We start from the raw sequence: 23,702 nt of genomic DNA, 5'->3' as shown, positions 1-23,702 counted from the left end.
GGTTTGGGGTGGAGAACCTCGTAAAGCACTTATAAAAGTAATTATAATAGATAATAAAAGTAAAATTCTCACATAGCACATTGCCTGCGCTTCCCGAGAAAGAGCCAGATTGATTGGATGGAGACTGAGGATTATTTGCCAGCTCCTGGTAGGCATAGGGTTGAGGCTGACTGAGGTCCTTTGGTATAGCACCTGAAGAAGGTAGCTCCGTTGGCATTGATTCATTGCTAGAAAACACTCTCTTTGAAATAAACACTTCCTTTGTTGGAGCCTGTGAAACATTGAACGTCTCACCGACTGTCACATCTTCTGGTTCTTCAGGGGCCAAGTTTGCTGATTCTTCCTCAAGGCGCATTAAACGATTCCGATAGTCAGCACTACTCTGCTCAGTATCAACAATAGTCTTTTCTATTATTTCTTCCACTGGAAGCTTTCCGTGGCCTTCAGAGGTATATATAGGCTTTTCTATTACAGGGATTGTTTTGATCCCATAAGTGTCCTTAGGGTCCTCCACAGACTTTCCGACTGTAAGATCTTCTGGTTCTTCAGGCGCCAAGTTTGCTGATTCTTCTTCAAGGCGCATTAAACGATTCCGATAGTCAGCACTACTCTGCTCAGTATCAACAATGGTCTTTTCTATGATTTCTTCCACTGGAAGCTTTCCGTGGCCTTCAGAGGTATATATAGGCTTTTCTATTACAGGGATTGTTTTGATCCCATAAGTGTCCTTAGGGTCCTCCACAGACTTTCCGACTGTAAGATCTTCTGGTTCTTCAGGCGCCAAGTTTGCTGATTCTTCTTCAAGGCGCATTAAACGATTCCGATAGTCAGCACTACTCTGCTCAGTATCAACAATGGTCTTTTCTATGATTTCTTCCACTGGAAGCTTTCCGTGGCCTTCAGAGGTATATATAGGATTTTCTATTACAGGGATTGTTTTGATCCCATAAGTGTCCTTAGGGTCCTCCACAGACTTTCCGACTGTAAGATCTTCTGGTTCTTCAGGGGCCAAATTTGCTGATTCTTCTTCCAGGCGCATTAAGCGATTCCGATAGTCAGCACTACTCTGCTCAGTATCAATAATGGTCTTTTCTATTATTTCTTCTACTGGAAGTTTTCCATGGCCATCCGAAGTAAATATAGGCTTTTCTATTTCAGGGATTGCTTTGATCCCATAAGTGTCTTCAGGCTTCTTCACAGACTTTCCAGTTTTATTAACATTTGGATCTTCCAAATCAGATTTGTTTTCCAAGTGGTAAGCTGTGGAGGGTTCTTTCTGCACATTAAAATTTGGACTTTCATAGTCTTGTACAGGGGAAAAGTTTTTTGCGCTTTGTAAAGTTGGAGTCATTTTTTTATAGGTCTCCTCTAATTCCAGGTCAGGGTCATTGATGGCAGCTTCCTGTTCGAGTTTCTTTAGTGCAGTACCAAGATCACTTTCATCTTTTCTTCTCGGAACGGTTGTTCTCCCGACTACTTCGTCAATCTCATCTTCCTTATAATAGGGTGGAGATGACTTAATGGTATAGGTTACATCAAGTTTCTTCCGTGCAGCACCATCATCTTTTCTACTTGGCCCTGTTGTTTTCTCTACTACTTCTTCAATCTTTTTTCTATCTTTATAGTAGGATGAAGATGACTGAACAGTGTAGGTTACATTGTGTTTCTGAGGTGCCTCCAGAATTTCTTCATCTTCAACCGGCATCATATGTTCAAACCCAATTTTATATTCAGATTTGACAGGACTCAATTGGTTTGGTGGTGATATGCTTACAGTTTGCTCATCCTGATCTTCAAGGATGAGAGGTGTGGAAGCTTCAATTTCCAGCTTTTTCAGTGCAGAAATAAATTCTTGATGATCATTCCCTTTGGGAACAGAGGATTTATCTATAAACTCATGTGTCTCAATCAATTGTTGCTCCTTAGTTGGTGGCCTTGATTCTTTTACTTGGTTTTCATTATCAGATTTGGTGGACTCGTATTCTTCCATAAGCTTCTGAAAACCAATTTTGAATTCATTTGAGGTTCTTTCTGGTGCTACAGTTCTTTCTACACTTTCTTCAACTTCTTTTGCTGGAGACTGCTTGGTGCCTATAGCCGGTTTATCAACAACTATTTTTGTTTCCTGTTTCGCAGGAGATTGTGAGCTACTAATTTGTACAACTCGTTGATAAAATCCTGTAGAAACACGATTCTTTTCTGCTGAATTCACTAGATTTTCTGGCGACTTTTCTTTCTTCTCCAACAAGCTAGACGGCACAATCGGAGAAATCTGTATGGTCTCAGTCTTCAGAGGTTTGTTGTCAGTAATCTTGGGAGCTTGTAGAGCTTCTTCTGTTCGTTTTTGAATTGCAATTGAAAAATCTGCTGCTTGGTTTTTCCTATCTACCACAGTCTTTTCAATGTTTTCCATAACTTCTTTACCAGGATGGACTTGATCTACATTAGCATCCACTTGCTCATCTCCGTAAACAGTAGGAGTTTGTGCTAACCAAGAAGCCACTTTGTGTGAAGTCTGTTCCTCCTCAGATAAGCTGTCAAATGAACTGGGCAGACTGAGGTCATCTGCTGGAATTTCTTTTGAGTTCCTTTGTTTAAGGTCAGCCCGAGTGGGCTTGTTTCTCATCAAGACATCTGTCAGGATTCTCTGTGGTGACGTATCTGCATCTCCCTTGGTCCGATTTTTGTCTTCTACATTCCAGAAATGCTTTAAGCTCTGAAACTGGGAAGGGTTGGACATCTGTTCTTTTGGCGTATCATGAATTCTCTCTTTCATGGACATTACTTTAAAGTTGGCAGACTTCGGTAACTCTTTTCTTTCTCTATTCTCGCGTAAAAATAATTCTTGTGCTTGGAAATTTCCGCTCTCTGGTTTAGAAGATAAAGGTGTACTTTGAGCTGCTGGAAAGTTGCATGACTGTGTTACTTCTCTACCATCAGGTGTATCGTGAAGAAAAGTGGACTTATACTTAGTGTCAATTTCTTCAGGAGAATATTTGGAACGGTTTCCTTCAGTGAACTCTAGCACAGGTCTTTGTTGCAACAATAAATCGGATTGATTCTCCAAAGAGAATGGACGTCTCCACTTTGGGACATAGTCACTATCCTGAATACTAGGCTTTGGCTCCTCTACAAAGTCATAAGAAGACTGCACATCTGTAGCCCTTTCAGGATCCAAGATCTCTTCATTGTTGGAAACATAGACCTTTCCATGTTGGCTTGTTGGAGAATTGGATGCATAGTTAACTTTACCAACTCCACCAAAACTTTTTCCAAATTCCAGTGGTTGTCCACTTTGGTAAGTGCTTTCAGTCTTCCCTCTTTGGCCAAGGAATCTTGGCTCCATGAGAGCATCATCCAAAGCGAGGTCTGTGGGAAAACCAACATTAACTGTATTTCCAGAGGCTAGTATACAAATATAACATCACACACACACACACAATGTAAAATAAAAGCAACCTATATCTGTGAACCGAAACAAGGAAATTTTAATATACCCAGATTAAACAAATTATCCAAAAAAGTACCACTTGTCCAAAATACAGAACTGGAGCACGGGAACACCAGTCCATCTAAATCTTAAAATGTTGCTGAATATGGGACATCCCAAATCGAGGATGTCAGACTATCATAACTTTGCTTAATACATTAAAAATAATAAATGTTATCTACACATTTTAAATTTGTCAATCATTTTGGTTAGTAAGTCACAAGATGAATCATTTAGACAGACAATTTGAACAGATGGGGCAGTGGCCCTTTATAGGACTATTGAATTATAAGTCTTATTTAGGTTCAACATATGGTCTCACGTAACCGCCACCATCTACATAAAAACAATAGTGCAGACATGTTAGGGAATTTGGTGCTCAAAACACAAGACATTTACTAGTGGATTGTGATGTCCCCCTACTGGAAAATTAGGGGGACTTTTTATACAAAGAAAGCAGAAGCTACAGGTCACAAGGATTAAACATCAGACAAAGGTCATTATATGGAAGCTTATGCTATGGGTCATTGCTCTTATCCCTTTGGACAACCCACATTATCTTTTACAAACACAAAATTATAGGGGTTATCCAGGAGTCGATAAATGCACAGCAAAAACAGCGCCACTCCTGTCCTTAGGTTGTGTATGGTATTACAATTCAGCTCCATTCACTCTAATGGTACTGAGCTGCAAAACCACATCCAAACTGAGGAAAAGAGGGATGCGCTTTCTGGAAGAATGCACTCATGTATTTCTAAGCATGGATAACCCCTTTAACAATTATTAAGCAAGCAATCAAATTCTTGTGTTCAGATTTACTGTTAATTACCTAAAAATTATTTAAAAACAGACAAAATCCCATTGGTCAGGGTTTCCTCCGGCTACTCTCTGTACATCCGTCCTCCAGGGATGATGTGCTATGTCAACACACGATCATAGCAGCCATCACTGGAGGCCAGAAGACAGATCGGGAGAAGACTAGGCATCGATAAGGCGTGTCATTTTGTTTTCTTTTTTCTTTCTACAATAAGAAAATCCACACCAAAAAGACTTGAGTGGTTTTCCCAATAATGTCTTCTGCAGCAACTCCGCCGTGTTAACTTAAACTTCCATATACACCAGGATCATTATGCTTTGTAATTGTGATAACAGTAGATCAGTTTACCTTTTTCTTGATCCGAAGAGGTAGATTGTGAAGGTTTCTTCACTATGGCATATAGAGGTTCTGTACCTATAAGATAAAACCAGTGGATTATGAATGGACAGCGCTATTATGTGTAGTGACCAAATAGCAAAGGGACAATTTATCTACTAAGGCGTTCCTATATTAGTAGAATAAAAAAAGATAAAGTTCCTGTACAAATCAGATCAGGGTTTCCTTCTTCAAACAACTCGTAACTATGGAGAGCCACAATTTCTTTATAAAAAGGCCTAAGTATGTGACAATTAGAGAAAAGGCATCTCATTAAAAGGGTTGACAATTGCTTTTTGTCATCTCACAGAATTTGTCCGAAAGGGATTTCCCTATAGCACTCCCGCAGGGGAGCTGTAGTATTACACATCTCCATCAATTTTCCAAAATTAATCAAATCAAAAAGTTTTGTTGACAATGGAATTTCCAAGCCATTAATATGGCAATACTTCGTAAAACTTAAAAAAATAAAACATCTGAAAATATGGACAAAACACATTGAACATTTTCAACAAACAGGCAAAAGCTTGATTCTATACAATCATTCACAGTGGTAGAACACAACAAAACTTTTCCAAGTGCCTACAAAAGTACAGCCCAAACCATCCAATCAGATCCGTGCTCACTACGTCTAAGGGTTATAAGTGATAGGGCTACTATTACTACTGATTGATCACATTACCTCTATATATAATCTTTATAACATTCAGTAACATAACAAATATTTGGCTTTATATCTCTCTGTGTGTCATTTTTTGTGATGCATCATGTTTTGTAGACAAGAGCCCCATTCTGGTTGCTACAGTGCCCAAAAGCCTGTATCTATATACATATCCCTCAGTACTTTGCAGGAGGCAGAATAGACATATGTGAGAGATTTATCAAACATGGTGTAAAGTGAAACTGGCTCAGTTGCCCCCAGCAACCAATCAGATTCCACCTTTTATTTTTCAAAGAATTTGTGAGGAATGAAAAGTGGAATCTGATTGGTTGCTAGGGCCAACTAAGACAATTCTACTTTAAACCAGTTTGATAAATGTCCCACATAGTCCTTTGTTCGGGATTGTAATTACTCAGCCAAAGTGGTTAGAAAGAGCGTCCCTCACTCTGGAGGACCTGTCTTGTCCTGCCTGACACAAACAACCCATTGGATTGAATGGACTTTGCGTAATTTGCAAATTTTACTTGCAGTGGTGCTGAAGTGATCACTTGCGGTACTAGCAGAGGGCCCCTAACCCTAAACTTATCCATGGCCCGTCTTACGCTCTGTGTCTTTTTGCATCCACTTGCCCCATTGATCAGTGGTGTTTTTTTTTGTTGTTTTTTTTAGAATTTTGCATAATGCCATTTCATTTTAGCCTTTTTGTATAATTAATAATATTTGTATAGCGCCAACAGATTCCGCAGCGCATGGATAGTTCCTTATCCATCAGGCGACCACCATGTGATCAGATCTCTAGAGAATTGTGATTGCAGCTCTGAGCTACATCACATGATACAGAAGAAGATAAGGCAGCCACAATATTTATGAAGTTACTCTACATCAGATGCAAATGCAATTCAAAAAAACAAGATCAAGTACTATACAAATATTTAGCGTAAAAAAAATTTTTTTGTATCGTTCAGATCAGCAATTAGGCTCTGTTCACATCAGAATCAAAGGATTTGGTTACAGATGAGCGAAACTTGAGCATGCTCGAGTCTGATCATTCAGCATTTGAATACTGGTGGCTGAGGACCTTCAATGCAGCCCTAGAGTGTCTGGGAAAGCATGGATACAGCCATAGGCCATAGACAGCCATAGGTTGTGTCCATGTTTTCCAGGGCTCCCTAGGGCTGTATCGGATGTCTTCAGCCACCAGTAATCAAATGATAAACGATGCAAAATGTTGCGCTCATCTCTAGCTCTAGTGTCTATTTTGTCAGCTATGACAAGAGAAATGGCAATAACAGTGCTATTCTTCCTGCCAAATAGGAACCCCAGTAATGGGTCCAGTGGTTTCAATTGTTTAACGGATCCGGAAGAGAATCATAGCTTCTGTCATATACGGAAGCAGATCTGAACAGAGCCCTAGAATGAATGACCATAAGAGTCCAGTTAAAAGCAGCTTCATAGTATAGGTGCTGATCCAACCCCATGTTGCAATGTTGGGGCCCCTTTATTGCCATGATCACTGGGAGCCCTGGTGGCTGGACTTGTACAGATCGCCCATCTTTCAGTTCTTTTGTAACACAGTATAGGTGGAACAAGTAGAATATAGTACTTGTGGCTACTTATAGAGTTCATGGGATTGATAGACTTCAGAACATATAGATCTTAACACCTTAAAACACCTTTAAACCATGGTAGCTAGAAGTTTGCCCACTAAGAAAACAAGACTGGAAATCAAGATGTGATAGATTGTAAATTAATCATCATCGAGATTGTAAATTAATCATCATCGAGAATAATAGTAATAATATAATTACTATTATTCATAGTGTTAAGCGGTGTTAAAGGATAGTAGTACATCGGTGGAGTGGTTACAAGGTCTAGACACAGCAGCAGTGAAATGCCTGCTCGGCAGAATGTATGCATGCACAAGTGTTACATAGCTGATTTGTGATGCATGTCATTCCATGAAGCCCTTACCAGCAGAATCAACGTTTATTTCAGGGTAGCTTTCGTCTAGAATTTCAGATATTCCTTTACGACTTATTTCTTTGCTTGGGTCTTCCAATTTCTTCTTAACATCCAAGTTGGGAGTCAAATTTGAAGGCGTCTGAATAGTTAATGCAACGTTTGGGTTCTCGTCTAGAGAATTTTGGCTACGAGGTTCAGCTGAGTAGGAGTATTGAGTTGGTTCGGACTCTTCGTCCACAAATCCATAATCAAATTCATTTGGATGGTAATTAGGGTCAAGGATCCCAAATTCACCTATTTCCCGCGGGGTATAAGATTCCGGGTTTGGAGTAGGTGGCTTCTGGAGAACGTTCTCAGAGAACCTGACTTGTTTTTGTCTATCTGGGAAACTTTCCAATGTTCCATCCTGTTCATTGAAAAAATAATTCTGCTCAGCTTCTAGAATAGGTGAAGTCGGCAAAACCAATTTGATCGGTTCGCCATTTTGAGGAATTCTAAAGCTTTCGGAGTCTGTCGAGCTGGAACTTGACCTACGTTTCAGGATTCCTTTAGGTTTGTTTGCACTGTTAAAAGAGTTCTCTCTCTGGAGCGATGGGCTGGAGTGGTCTGGAGGTTGCCCATTTATTGCAAATTTTCTAGGTTTTGGCACTGGAGGTTGTTTCGGTAAAGGGTCATCTTCGGCCCCCTGAGATGTCCGCCTGCCACCGACAGGTGATGGGTAAGGTAATTTCACACCATATTTTTTTATGGATGACATGAGGTCTGCAAAAAACATGTAAATAAGGGCAAGGATGAAACAATAGACTGCATGCATGACTTAAAAGCAATGCATTGGTGAAGCACAGAAAGAGGAAAGGAAAAATCACAGCAGACAGACAGATTGTTCTCAGCTTTTATTGGGTGTTTTTTAAAGATTGGATTGTACATAAGAAAGCGCAAATTGTCGGAAAGCTGAAATTTTCGATATACAGGCAGAAAATACAAACATAGTAGCACAGCATTTACGCAGGTTCATTCCATTTACGATTACAAGTATATAGCTTGCGAGATGATCGCCACAGAAATCATCACTTGACTGTTGTATGGAAGGCAGCAGGGCTAAAAATCACCCAATATACAATAGATAATTCTAGGGGTTCATTTTTATGAAAAGAAAGAGAAAAAAGATCTTCTGCATGTGCTAGTGTTTATGTGAGCATACTACGGTCATAGCCAAGGAGGTTGATAGGGCCATCGGTAGCGTTGGGTTGCTTCTCCTTTTCACCCCAGACCCAGTGCATTAGGAGACTAAAATACTTGTAATCTTCTCATGCACTTGCTGGTAAAGGTGGTCATGGGTACTGGTTATGACTCTACCCTGCATGATAGGTACCAGGAGGAGGAGGTGGCCAACAAGCTAGTCTGTTTTGGCAAGGGTGCCAAGCTAAAGGAATGGGGCTAGGATTAAAACAGTTGCCCAAAGAGAGTAAAAGCCTAGACAGAACGACCAAGATAAATTCTGTTGTTCTCTCTAAAATAGTAAATATATTCAACTTTAATTCTGCTGCTGTCCAAAAACAAGAAAGGAGCGTCCGTATTCACAGACATTCTGATATATTTGGGGTGCCCATGTGACGAGTAAAACTGGAAACATTGGATTGTTTTCCAGAAACAGACCCCCTTTTATGAATTGGGATTGCAGTTCAACCCGATTCACTTCAGTGTGGTTGAGCTTCAATACCAGACGCGGACTGGACAAGGGTGGCGCAGTTTCTGGGAAAAGACATAGACTTTATTTTTACCAATCGTGGAAATCCAAGTTTAGGCCAATAGATTATTACCGAATAATTCCAGATACCCAACACATGGGAGCCGTATGTTCACAGATCAATTTTTTAAGAATTTTAGATATTTTTCATTATAACATGACAAATCATAAAATACAAATTTTAATAATCATTAGAATCACACACACACACCAACAACTACTAAAGTACAAAAAATAATCAAGTCGATCTTATAGTATGCAATGTCCAAGGATTGTGGCAAATGTTATACAGTCTATATGAAGTCCTTTCCCGATCTATATATACATAGATTTAGAATTAAAAGACTTAATATAAAAATATATAAACTTTGCTATATCTTTGCCCTCTCTATCGTTACTTTGCTAAACCCAATACACCCATTTCATACCTTTATTCCCAACAAAACTAATAGATTGTGTAATGCAGGCTCCAATGGGGTGGGGCATGACAGACGTTTGGTACAACTATAGAGAATATATAGTCATGCCTCGCCCCTGAAGATCCTGCACTAGGTAGTATGCAGAATTGATGTTTTCTGGAGTGCGCCTTTAAATGCATATTTATGTTCAAAGTAAAGCAGCATGATAATCCTGTCCATTATCATGCACAGCCATTTAAGTCATAGCCAACAATGCAGTCTCTCAGATTTTGCTAATGGGGTTGGCAGGGGACACCTAGGCTCACTAATATGATCAGAGATGACCAAAGGGATAGGGAAGAATAGATACCAGAGAAGTAACTTACCACTTTTCTTTCCAACGTCCCCATTCACTTGGCCAGCCTCAGGATTCTTGCTTGACAACTCAAGGTCAATCTCACCCACCGAACCTTCGGAGTTGAATGGATTTTTTCGTTGCTGAAAACAGTCAATTTACAGCTGTATTAAAAATTGTGCAGTTTTATACTCCAGTCACATCCCTAGATTACAGATGGTGAATAATGTTCAGCCATAAGACACATCCATGTCCACTATCTGCCATCCTCTAGCTGCATACCAGTATTTTCACCTCTTCTGACAAGTCACCGTCACACTCTTAACTAAACCTATTTATATTGAGCTTTTATATGCTATGCAAATGTATCATGTGAAAGGTCTGTAGAACTGAGGTAATAACAGGATCTACTAAAGGTGTTTGTTTTTATAGTGAAGTATTACTTTCAGTTTAAGAAAATAGATTTTTTTTTTAAATTAGAAACTTTAAAAATATTGGGCAATGGATCACCCTTAGAACAGTAATGAGGTCTGTGCAGAACCTTGTTACACATCCCGATGCACCAGGGACGCAAGTGACAAACTTTTAGCTCAGCGCTTCCTTCCCCCTCAATGCCCGCTCACTGCCTGCGTTACTATACGCAGAGCCAGCAAGTGGGGAGCAGCAGGAGGGGCTGCCCTAACAATCCTTCGATCGTTCAGCGGCCCATTGAGGTCAATGGCATTCTGCTGCCGCTGCTCCTATTAAGTGGGGCAACGCGCTGCAGATCATCACTTATCTTTCAACATGTTAAAAGATCACAATCAGCCGACATTGTGCATGTTAGCTGATAATTGCCTTTTAACATGTGCTACTACATTAAATGATTAATGTCCTGAACAGTTGGTAACTGGCCTTCTAAGGCCGATAACCATTCAGTGTAATAGGGCTCTTAGTTCACCTTTATTTATACCACTAACACATTCACTGGGTCTTACTGAGCACTTTACACTCAGACATTGATATTCCTTTTCATGTCACTAGAACAGTAGTGGGGCCTTACTAAACCCCATAGATTTCACCCTTCATAACCTTCAATTACACGACTAGAACAGTAAATTTTTACATACATTTTAAACTTGTTAGCTTTTAATGTCAATACTAGAATAGTAATGAAGTCCCTATATACATTCTTATAGTTTATGTTTACTTCCACCACTGGAACAGTAATGGGGTCCTACCAAATCCCTATATATTTCAATATTGAGTTTTGTTGACGCTATACATTTTAACTTGGTACACTTCAATTCCTGCACTAGAAATACTGTATTTTCAAATTCTGGTCATTTCACGTGATTATACAGAGGGATGTGCATGAGCCAAACCATTTCAGACTTATGAAAAAAGCTGAGATTTTTTTGTGACAAATTTAGTAATATGGGGGAGGGGCAAGTATACCAATATATGGCAATTATTTCCCAAGAGAAGTCAAAATAGAGAAGGATTGGGCATGTTGGATTTCAACTACCTGATCCTTTACCTCTTGAAGCGAGAAGCCACCACCAAAGGAGTCTGACAGTGGCTAACCCATCCTCTCTCTATTCAACACACATGAACTCTTGGCCAAGCTGTCTGCCAAAGAACGTTAGACTAATCAGTCAGTCAAATAGTACACCAGATTTATCTCACATTTTTGATAAAACTTTGCTGCTAAGCCACAATATGGCCATAATGCACCATCATAAGGCGTTACAAGTCTGCTCTGATGGATACTGTTCATCCCTTGTTCCTTTGTATCTAAATGTGAGCACTTGCATACTTTTATTAATAGAAGTATAGCATAAATAAAATGTGCACAGTCCTTGAAAGTATTCGTATATATCATATGGCAGACATTGTTTACCTTTATCGGTGACGCCGTTCCGTTCTTTATGACCTTTTTGTCTGTTTCTGAGGAGGTGATGTTCACTTTTTTTGCACTAACCAAACAAAAAGGTTGCATATAAGGAAACTGACATCAAGTACAGAAAACTATTAGGCTACAGGTAAATCACACTTGTACACTATAGGGAATTATGGCGAGTTCACTACACTTTACTTGGGTCCTCATCAACGGGTGATACATTTATTGACACATCGATTGGGATAATTCAGGCCCAGGGGATAACGCTACTATCTCGTAGTGATCCTGAGTTATAGCCAATATTATACTTCAGAGCTGCACTCACTATTCTGCTGGTGGAGTTACTATATATATATCTATATCTCTATAATTTATTGTGTACCAATCCTCAGTTACATCCTATATATGGCATTGCAGAGATCTTATTGCACTTAACTTAGCTTCTCGTCACCACATGCCACATTTGTAGAAACATTGATTACATCCAAGCTATTAGGAGAGAAGCCGATCTAGACTTATGAGCCAAATATCCATACTTCAAATGGCAAAGTCAATACAGCCTGAAAGAGAGACCTCACTACAGATACGGATAATGGCCCAGGCAGCAGTTTTGTGAAGTCCTTTAAACAAACATCACTGCCCAGGAGTCATGCGATACTTATCTTTGGTTTGCTAGGTGTGCAAAGTTTATTTTTGGGAGGACATTGTGAACAGAGTATTTATCGATGACTCAACGTGTAAATATGGGATACGTCAGGCACAGAGAATAACCCAGAAAGCTTCTAGAACTAAGTGCCCGGGCCTTCTTATCCATGTTTTGCCCCATAATAAGCCACAAATCGAGCTTTCGTACCTCTGGTTGTTCTCGCCCTTACTAGCCTTTATGTCTTCTTCTGTTTCATCTGGTGGCTCCATGATACCATACAACTCTGGAGGAATAAAAATGTCTTGGTTGATACTGTTCACCCAGCGCCTCTTTGATTTGTCCTTACCGCTTTGACTTAGCTCAGCTAAAATATAAAAAATAATAGTTATTCTCCATTACAAGTAGAAGTTTAGCCGAGAAAGGGAACCACATACATAGACATTAAGTGTCAAAGTTTTGTAGAAAATTTTTAATTTCCTGTACTAAATTCGTGGTCCTCAACTTTTGCCAAACTTCAACTTGGGAGTAGTCATTGTACAAAAGGTGTAGAGACAAAGTTGGGATTTTTGGAATCCAAGCAACACCCCATGATCAGTCCCCTATGGACCCAGCCCCAGTAGATGATGCAGAAGTGGTGGACAACTCGCCCATTAAGGCTGGAAGACCTAACTAAATCCTAACTAAATCCAGGGACGCCATATGCAACCAGAGGTGAGCGAATTGTGAGATCAGTTATGGCTAGTGGGTTGGGAAGCTGCTGCCGGGGACCACCCTGATCTATGAGTTGGAAGACTAAGGGTGGTATTACACGGAACGATTATCGTTCGAAAAATAGTTAAATCGTTCGGATTTGAACGATAATCATTTCGTGTAATAGCAGGCAACGATTAAACGACCAACAAGAAATCGTTGATCGTTTAATAGGATCCGGACCTATTTTTATCGTTTGATCGTTCGCTCATCGTTCGCACATCGTTCGCATATCGTTCGGTGGAATAAGAATTCACAGCTGAAACGTACGCAATAGCGACGACTAAACGACCGCAAGAACGATCATAAATAACGATCATCGTTTCGTGTACTTGTGCGAACGATTTCGGGTCTTTTGCTTTAGCGGTCGTTTAAGATCGTTTATCGTTAGTCATTGGAAAATTGCTTGGTGTACTAGTACCCTAAGAGGCATATTCCAGGAGATTACAAGGTGACCATAAGGAGAAGCCTCAATACCTTCTAGGTAAAACTTTGGCAATTTGTTTGTAAACCCTTCCCTGATCATAGGGCATCCCACTGCCTGGACCTATAATTTCTAAAGGTGTGTTATATTCCCTTACAGAACCACCACAGGCGAAATGAAGCATTACACTGCTTTGTGATACTAAGGCAAATGGGATCTGAACAATCTGTGCTTTGCACATCCATGTAAGATCAAAAATAATTGCTCTAAAGACTTACCCCTTTGTGGTCTCACATCACCAAACAGAAGCAGCTTCATAAAATACATGTGTCTTCATTCTCCATAAAAGTAGTCTAATGTTTATTTGCATTGCACAGTATTGGAGATGAAGTGTACACAATAAGCATTACAGTAATAATAGAGCAAATATACACAGCGGGCGGCTCGCAACTAACTGCACATGAAAAAAATGGGTAAAATCCTATCAGAAAATAGTAACATTCTTGCACATAGGGGGGCAGTATTATAGTAGTAGTTATATTCTTGTAAATAGGGAGCAGTATTATAGTAGTTATATTCTTGTATATAGGAGCAGTATTATAGTAGTTATATTCCTGTATATAGGAGCAGTATTATAGTAGTTATATTCTTGTATATATGGGCAGTATTATAGTAGTTATATTCTTGTATATAGGGAGCAGTATTATAGTTGTTATATTCTTGTATATAGGGATCAGGAATATAGTAGTTATATTCTTGTATATAGGAGCAGTATTATAGAAGTTATATTTTTGTAAATAGGAGCAGTATTATAGCAGTTATATTATTGCATATAGGAGCAGTATTATAGTACATAGGGGACAGTGTATAGTACTTATATGACTGAGAATCCACATTTATGTACTGGCTATATACAAGAATATAATTCACAAAAAACAGTGTGATCACCAGTCTCATAGTAGTTGAACACTTTAAAATATCAGTAGAAGAGCTGAATGCTCTCGGAAAGAAATAATCACTCAAAATTGCACTCCAATGAAATATATATGTTCCCTATGCCACTTACCAAGAGTTGTAGGGCTCTTCCGCTTCCTGATTGATGCTCTCACTAAGTCGGCTCCATGGATTTTATCTCTGTGTCTTTTGGATTTGGCCTCATAAAACCACTGGCCACTTTTGTACTTTAACTCATTCTCATCATCGACCTTATCCTGTAGTTCACTGCAAACCAAAGAGGACACAATATACGATGCAGAGTTAGCTAAATTCTATTACCAAAGGTAAAGGTTGCTCTTCAGACCGGTCTATTACAGTGCGAGTCTCTGAGTCTTTTAATAAATACTTCTTTTCCTTTTAAAATAACAATTCTGAAGCATCCTGTAGCTGAACTCTGCATTGAGCTGTTCCTCTGTTGTTACTCTGGTAAATATATGAAATTGCCATCCCCCCTATGTACCAAGTGTCACCCTATGCTCTCAGACAGTGACAATCAGTGCTGACCATCCAGGGAACTGCCCCATCAACAAGGACAAGGTTGATGTTCAGTTTCAAGCTACTGATGCATTTCCAGTAGGAATTACAGAGGAACAGCATTAGTCAGAATTCTAAGAAAAGATTGGCTATTTTATAGGGAATACAAATATTTAGGAAGTTTGTTGAAACTAATAAATGAACATATAGCAGGAAAAAAAATAATTTATTATTTTTCTGTGGCCTTTCATGTATTTTCATCGCCCTACTTCCTCACTTGTGTACATCCTATAACAGACTTCCTGTTCCTGCTGTACACTCTAGCTTGGTATCAGACAAATATCTCCCTTCCACTATGTGAGGGGTGTGTGTCATACACACAGTATAGCGGGTGCCTAAATTCCCAACTAGAGTGTACAGCAGGAAAAGTCCATCACAGAATGTACAATAAATAGGAAGTTGGGCTTTTGTAGACAGCAGAAAAGACGTGAAGCAAGGCATGAAAAACAGTGGTAAAATAAACAATAGGTTTTATTTATTAGCCAGGTTTTGTCATGAGAAAACTGGTTTAGGATCCTGACACCTGCTGCTCCAACAACCTTTTTACCAATAGCCAATCTTTCTATGAGGTGATAAGTAGAAGGGTTGACAGATGGGGCGTGCCACGCTGCAGGATTTAAAGGGTGACAGACAGGGCAGTGGATGGCATCATTCTTCCACAATGACATGTAAATGGTTGACAGGAGTTGTTCACCCTTCCAAATGGTAAATCAGACACATTCATTTAATAGTCAGTCATCACAAATTAGAGGCCAATATCCAATATTAGTGCCCATAAAATCTCTAAAGCTGATATTATAGCAGATGACAGCTACTAAATTAATATGGAGCCTGACTTTCATAAAATAAAAAAACTGTGTCAATTGTTGTATTACTTAAAGGAACGCACCAGGAAAAACTAGGGATATGATCATATTGGTGCATACTGGTTCCAGCACGAAACCCCAGGCATATTCTGACAGGTCTCTACTATATGTTGGTATGTAATGTGGGCTACTCATAGGCTGCAGGCACAATGCAGGTAGTAGGCAATGTGTAGGGTCTCTGGATAGTCACATACACTGACCCACTCAAGAGCCCCTCTATTGGACATTGTTAGGAGCTACGTATTATAGTGCCAGTCTTCTCACCAGTCTTCCCAGTTGTCCCACCAAGTCAATCCCAATCTACAAAGATAGAGAACCCATAAGGATCCCCCACAATTAGCCATGGTGGGACACTAGATCTTACAGTGTGTGGTGGGCCAACAGAAGGGGTCTTCCATCTTCAGAAACTGGGGTAAACCATTCAAGAATGGGTGGGCTACCCATTCTCAAATCGTTTACCCCAGTTTCTGAAGATGGATTACCCCCTCTGTTGGCCATGGTGGAAAACTATGTATATTACAGTTCCAGCCCACCAGGTTAATGCCAGCCTATAGAAAGATAGATGACTCACTAGTGGCCACCCTCTAAGCCAGGGATGGGGAACCTTCGGCCCTTCAGCTGTTGCAAAACTACAATTCCCATCATGCCTGGACAGCTAAGCCGCAATGATTGGCTATGTATAAAAGTGCCCCCTTACCCCACCCCCATTCTTTCACCCCAGTGATGATCAGCTCATCTTCAAGTGGAACTACCCTAGAAGATCAGCCCTTTAAAAAACATGCCAATCCTTAACCAGGGCGGGAGTAGTAGCCCAGTAACCTGCACACAGAGCATTGCCTACATACCATTCTGTAGAAACAGCTTTAGTAACACCCAGTCCAGTGACCCGTACGGCTCAGCTTTTCCCCGCAGGTTTAGCGTTAGATCATACGGTGTCACAATGCTGAACCTGTGCATCTCACACTCTGAAAAAGTGCTCGGGCAGAAGCAAATACCGGCAATAAGAAGATTTGCGCGGATCAGCCGGGGCAATCTGCACGTCAAGTGACTTCTTAGCTCACATGATAAAGTAAATGCAGAGGAATGCGCTGGCAGCTTTAAGGAGCTGCGAGAATTAAGAGATTAGAAGACACAATAATGGCTCTTTCCATTAAAGCGCTGGGACACATGCTGGGAAGCTTACAATCTAACAGCCTGTAACCTGCATAACACCTGCAGAAAGATTTCATCAAGGACAGCGCCAAGATGATGAAGGCCTTTTGAGACCGTACAGGAGTCTACTTTTACGGTAGCCTCAAGGCCATGAAGCTATTCCTGAAGAACACACCTGACGGATTTTACCTGTCAGACACAAGGAGGCTAAGAACAAAAGCCTAAATGGTGCCCTCTGCTGGTGCATGACATTACACCGCCAAATCAGTCTAGTACTTGTCTGTACTGACATACAGTGCTGAGTAACTACAGTGACAACACAGCCAATGTCCAAATACTAGCACCATACAATGACTACTACACAATACGCAATGTGGTGCTAAAATAGTGGTGCTAAACTAAATCGACCTCACATAATACTGCCTTAGGCCTTCTTCACATGGCGTATAGGACTGGCCGTTCCATGTTCTGATGCAGTGTTCTGATGCGGGCGCATTAGCGCGCGATCGCCGGCATCAAAACTCCTCACAGACCACAATAAAGCTTGCAGCGGGAGCCGCTCGCTTCATTGTGTGAACTGACAGAGCTTTCTGCGGTCGCAATGCAATGAATTGCGGCCGAAAAAAACTGACATGTCAGTTGTTTGCGGTGCCGTATGGGATCCCGGTCGGAGCGTATACCATGTGTATAGGCTCCGGCTGAGATCCTATAGAAGAGCATGTGGCATTCCTAGGCGTACAATGTACGGCCGTTGTTGCCGATTACAACAATGGCCGTACTTTTACGCTGCGTGAACATAGCCTTAAGGTTCCTAAGGAATACTGCAAATTACCACTACCATGCATTCAATAATACTGGATGATGTAGAGTAAAAGGGTATTTGGGTCAAACATAACTCTTGATATGTTGCTGCCCATGGTGAGACTAATTCATTCCATACTTATTATCTATCCAGTCTCCTTCCCCCAGTTCTGAGCTGCTGCTTTCTGCTGAAGACAAACAACTGTGCGTGAGCTTCTCACTCTGTCTCCCCCTCCTCCCTTCTGATACGGCTGATGCAAACAAGTACCTGGCAGGCTTCATCTGCAACACTGTAGCTTCTTTGAAATGCTAGGAGGATTATTTACAGTGAGTACATCAGTAACTTGACCTGAGATTAACCCTCCCAGCATTACAAAGAAGCTACAATGTTGCAGATAAAGCCACTCAGGGACTGGCTTACATCAGCTGTCTCAGAACTGGGGGAGGGCAGAGAGAAAAGCTCACACACAGATTTTTGTGTCTTTAGCAGAAAGCAGCAGCTCAGAACTGTGGGAAATAATAACAAGAATAAAATGAATTGTTAGTCTCAACATGGGCAGCAACATATCAAAGGTTATGTTTGAGTGTAATACCCCTTTGAAGTTATCCCCTGTCCATAGGATAGGGGATAAGTAGCCAAATACAGGGGTCTGGCTACTGGGACCACCACTGATCACAAAAATGGAGGCAAGTTGTCAAGAGTTGCAGCGTGTTCAGCAGTCACTGCTTGTTAGACAGAGCCAGGAGAAGCGCTCAGCTAGGCACTTCATTCCCCACATGGCTGCAGAAGACTGTCTTATCAGACCTATAATAATGGGTCTTCAATGGGACCCAACAGAAAAAGTGAATCCAATTGACTTTAGTGAAGATTTGGCATAAGCCCCTTTTATTGAAGAGCTCCATGACCGGTCACTGTGACATCACGTAACGTCAAGGTTGCGGGTGATCAGAATTCTTGCCATTCTCACGCAGCTTTTCCCCTATAGGGAAACATTAAAGTGGTACAATACATGTCGTAACCCATCATTTTACCACAATAGTCAGCAAAGTCGCCCTGGAGCCCTGGTCTGATACAGTGTCTATTCATTCAGCACACTGACAAATGACAGACGGTTCTGAGTAAATATACATTAAAGGGATCGATAGACATCGTGACTGCAGGAACAGGAACCAGGAAGAGACTGCAGATAAATCAAGGGCAGACATTAAAAGCTGCAGAGAAATAGGGAAGAGACCGCTCCGCCATTAAAGGCATTCAGCCAACTATTAATCACGGTATTATTAGTCTGCAGCAAACATTACCTGGAAGCGTCCCAGGAGGGCGGCTACATTGTATCCTTCACCTTCTTAGACAAGGACCAGATATTATTTACAGCTATTATTATTCTAATATTTCTGTCAGGAGTCGGCCGTCATACTCGCTTCCCAGCACCACCGGAGTGTATGACCGGCCTTGTGCAGGTACAACCGAGCGCACACCCGGCCTTCTGCATGTGCCGGAGCACACACCTGGCCTTCCGCAGGTGCCGACACCGGAGCGCACACCCGGCCTTCTGCAGGTGCCAACGCCAGAGCCCACACCCGGCCTTCTGCAGGTGCCAACGCCAGAGCGCACACCCGGCCTTCTGCAGGTGCCAACGCCAGAGCGCACACCCGGCCTACCGCAGGTGCCGACGCCAGAGCACAAACGACGCTAAAACATACGGCCGGTTGCGGGGAGAGTGCAGATGGCCTCCCTGTTGAACAGCCCGGACGGTTGTTAGGGGTGGGCCGGTGAAGGTGTCCTTTGTTCTTGCCACGGTTATGAGGACAGGCGGCCAGCAACACCAGTCAGCTCTGTGTATTGTTGGGGGCTGGAGTTTCTGCCCCAATCATGCCTGGGGTTGGGGATTTTTACCGACCTGGCTTGTTTACCGAGTTTATTGTGTTTATTAGTCTTGTCTTCGTTTTGTGTTTCATCAACTGAGGTCAGGGACTGTCACCCAGTTACCCGCTGCCGCCTAGGGCAGATAGTGGTAAGCAGGCAGGGACAGCGGGTGTCAATGCAGGGCCTAACCTGTCCGTGTCTCTAAGTCCCGTCCTGACGATTTCTAATATAATTTATGCTTCACCTCTTTATTCTCATGATCAGATCTTGCAGTCAGTGAACGGGAACTTTCTTGCCCTTACAGACCTATCACAATCCACATTCGGGATCATTGCAGGGAAGGGCAGATACCACGTGTGTTGTATTACATAATGGCCTAAACTGGATACAAATGTTGGTACATGTTACAAATCAGCAAGAAGTATCAGGTCTGTACAGGATCGGCTTCAGGATGAAAGCAAAAACGTCTCCATTCACAGACAGAAAGCAAAGAATAGAAAGACAAATTTTTCAGCTTGTTTCAAATGCGTAAAAAAACAGAAGTTACGGAAAATCTGCAGTGTATCAACCCTGCGTGAGATGGACACTGTTCTTACAAATAATTTAAAGTCAGTATACACATGAGAAAGGAGGAGCTATTCTTCTAAAATGTCAGCGGGAGAGCGGATGGTTTGGACATTGGAGAGCCTGTGACAGGGGCGGAACTAGAAAATGCTGGGCACAATAGCAAATTTTTCAGTAGGCCCTCCTTCTCTCCCCCGTACCACTGTAAGTAATCCCCCTGTTTGTTAGCCCTCCACCCAGTAGATAGTATATAAATGGTATCTCCTCTGGTATCACCCCCCAATAAATAGTGCCCCCACCATAGTAGGCCTCTCCCATAGTGTTTCCCATAGTAGGCGCCTCACTTCATATGCCCTGTACATAGTCTCCCTCAAAATAAACATCTCCCCTACTATCCTACCCCCACAGTACCTTGGTAGTATGCAGACAGCTCTGGAGGCCCAGTGTATTGCAGGGATGGGCCCCCTGATGTAGTGGGCCCCATAGCAGCCGCTTTGGTGGTAATTACGCCTCTGGCCATTTTGAGCATTTTGGGGGAGATTTATCAAACATGGTGTAAAGTGAAACTGGCTCAGTTGCCCCTAGCAACCAATCAGATTCCACCTTTCATTTTCCAAAGAGTCTGCGAGGAATGAAAGGTGGAATCTGATTGGTTGCTAGGGGCAACTGAGCCAGTTTCACTTCACACCATGTTTGATAAATCTCCCCTTTTGTGTACAATGTACTCTGGAATAAATCATCCTTGCATTTAAAGATTTGGGACTGTTTTCTCTGAAGTACAGCGACACTACATAATGTATTTAGTCTCGGACTGGCCCACCAGAGGACCTTATGGTGGGCCCCCAGCTTTACAACTTGCACTAACACTGACTGACATGTGTTTTCTTATTGGTTCTTCATTGGTGGGCCCCCAGGATCATTTCCTCTGGTGGGCCCCAGATACCCCACCACGTACACGCTGGTGGGACCACTATCCCCTGCCACACTCTTTGTATATTGACAGGCTTTAGCAATACACCACCCATTTCAGTATCACCACATACATAGAAGCTATTTTGCTATTATAAGGGTATTTAGACATTTACAAACCTATTTAACCCCTTCAAGACAGAGCCCTTTGATGCACAAAAGTCCGGGTCAAATTAATGCAATGTTCCTCCCCGTCTTCTAAGAGCCATAGCGCTTTTATTTTTCTACCTTCAGGGCTGGTTGGGGTGTCATTTTTTGCGCCATGATCTCTAGTTTTTATTAATATCATATTGGTGTAGCAGAAAAATTTTGATTGCTCTTTATGAATCTTTTTGTGATATATAATTTAATAAAATCAGCACTCCTAGTGCGTTTTTTTTTTGTTTCCGTTTACCGTGCGGGAACAATAATGTTATATTTTAATAGATCGGACAATTCCGTACACTACGATATGTAATATGTTTATTTATTTGTATTTTTATAATGGGCAAGGGGGGGCAAGATCGCAGCTGACTCTCATTACCTGCGGCCCCGGACACAAATGAGAGCGGGATGGCTCTCCCTGCAGCGCTCCCGCTCTCATCAATAACCCAGTCAGTAACAGGAACGTATATATACATTCCTACTGCACGGGGTATGTGCAATAGGAATGTATATATACATGTTACTGACGTAAAGGGGTTAGGGGGTATTCCACTCAAATATAACTTTTGATATGCTGCTGCCCATAGTGAGACTAACAATTCCTTTTTATACTTAAAGCGTAACTGTCATGTTTTTTTTTTATTGCAGAAATCAGTAGTATAAGCAATTTTAAGAAACTCTGTATTAGGTTTCATCAGCCAAAAAAGCCTCCTTCTGTACTCAAGAAGCAATCTCCCAGCCTCCCCCCCTGACTTCTTATCTGTGCATTATCAGGCAAACACGTCTTCATTACAGAGAAGCCAGTGAAGACGGGCTCTGCTCTCTCCATTGTAAGCCTACGAAGGGGGGAGGGGCTGAGGGAGATGAGGGAGCAGGAAGAGGTGACATGAAGGTCAGCTGTTTGTAGACTCTCTGGGCACCTAAACCGCAGGATTCAGGTGTCAGAAAGGTCAGTGCTTATCTATGAACTTACTGAGAGAAGATTGCAGGGTGTTGTGCTGTGCAGGACTGCTCCGTGCTCAGTCACTCCTAACAGGCCCTCCCCTCTCCATAGCCACATAATGGACACAGAAATCCTGCTTCATTTGATGTGAGGGGGGAGGCTGGGAGTTTGCTTTTTCAGTACAGAAGGAAACTCTTGGTTTATAAAACCTATTACAGAGTTTCTTAAAATCGATTGTACTGTTGATATTTAATGTTTTCAGAAAAATGACCCTGAAATGAGAGTTACGCTTTAAGCTGCTGCTTTCTGCTGAAGGTTAATGCTGGGAAGGTTAATCACAGTGGGTTAATCAGAAAATTTCACACTAAACTCCGCGGAATTCCGCTGGCTGTACACGCGCCTTACCGCCAGCACCAAAGACACCATTCTATGGGCCGGCTGATTCCGCTGAAAGAACTGACAGAGAGAAAAGCTCACACACAGGTTTGTGTTTGTGTCTTCAGCAGAAAGCAGCAGCTGAGAACTAGGGGAAGGAGACAGAATAGATAAGTATGGAAGGAATTGTTAGTCTCACCATGTGCAGCAACATATCAAAAGTTACCTTTGAGTGGAATACCCCTTTGAAGGGTACTCCGGAAGAAAATAAATAAATAAATAAAATCAACTAGTGCCAAAAAGTTAAACAGATTTGTAAGTTACTTCTATTCTATTTATATATTCTAAAATCTCAAACCTTCTAGTTCTTAGCTGCTGCATGTCCTGCAGGAAGCGGTGTATTATTTCCAGTTTGACACAGTGCTCTCTACTGCCACTTCTGTCCATGTCAGAAACTAGGCAGAGCAGTAGCAAATCCCCATAGAAAACCTCTCCTGCTCTGGACAGTTCCTGACATGGACAGAGGTGGCAGCAGAGAGCTCTGTGTCAGACTGGAAAGAATACACCACTTCATGCAGGGCATACAGCAGCTGATAAGTACTGGTAGACTTGAGATTTTGAAAATAGGAGTAAATTACAAATCTGTATCTCCTTTTGACACCAGTTAATTTGATGTTTTTCTTCTCTGCGAGTACCCCTTCAAGCCAGTTCTCTGCCAAGGGATCCCACCACAGTAGGTGTGGTTCAGTTGGAACGCCATGGTCTCCTTCACACCGATAGATGTACTATAATGCATGCCAAAAATATGGCGTAAATTATTTTGCTAATCTATGGATGAGATTTATCAAGCCTTCTTATAGCAAGGATGTCTTTGTTTCCCATAGCAGCCAGATTAGCACAGCTACAGTGCCATCTATTGGTGACTTTTTTGGCTAAAATTTTGAACTTAAAAGGAGAAGTCCAGGAAGTGACATCACCATGTTA

At 41.6% G+C, this 23,702-nt stretch overlaps 1 protein-coding gene across 12 annotated transcripts in view; it reads right to left on the bottom strand.

The window, feature by feature from the left end:
* The window catches only part of SYTL2 (synaptotagmin like 2), a 92,124-nt gene that overhangs the window by 26,318 nt on the left and 42,104 nt on the right, over positions 1–23,702 (bottom strand). For 6 of the 12 annotated variants that reach the window (XM_069969689.1, XM_069969693.1, XM_069969692.1 and 3 more), the window contains exons 3-9: positions 14,574–14,728; positions 12,541–12,697; positions 11,688–11,763; positions 9,837–9,948; positions 7,315–8,067; positions 4,656–4,721; positions 73–3,369 (exon numbers count right to left, since the gene is read on the bottom strand). In XM_069969689.1, coding sequence (XP_069825790.1) covers positions 73–3,369; positions 4,656–4,721; positions 7,315–8,067; positions 9,837–9,948; positions 11,688–11,763; positions 12,541–12,697; positions 14,574–14,728 — 4,616 coding nt within the window. The remainder of the gene's footprint in view (positions 1–72; positions 3,370–4,655; positions 4,722–7,314; positions 8,068–9,836; positions 9,949–11,687; positions 11,764–12,540; positions 12,698–14,573; positions 14,729–23,702) is intronic. The other 6 variants (XM_069969697.1, XM_069969700.1, XM_069969701.1 and 3 more) reach the window with 4 other exon arrangements.

Source organism: Dendropsophus ebraccatus, chromosome 5 (genome assembly GCF_027789765.1).
Source record: "Dendropsophus ebraccatus isolate aDenEbr1 chromosome 5, aDenEbr1.pat, whole genome shotgun sequence".
NCBI classification, from domain to species: Eukaryota; Metazoa; Chordata; class Amphibia; order Anura; family Hylidae; genus Dendropsophus; species Dendropsophus ebraccatus.
This window is presented reverse-complemented; position numbering and strand designations above follow the sequence as displayed.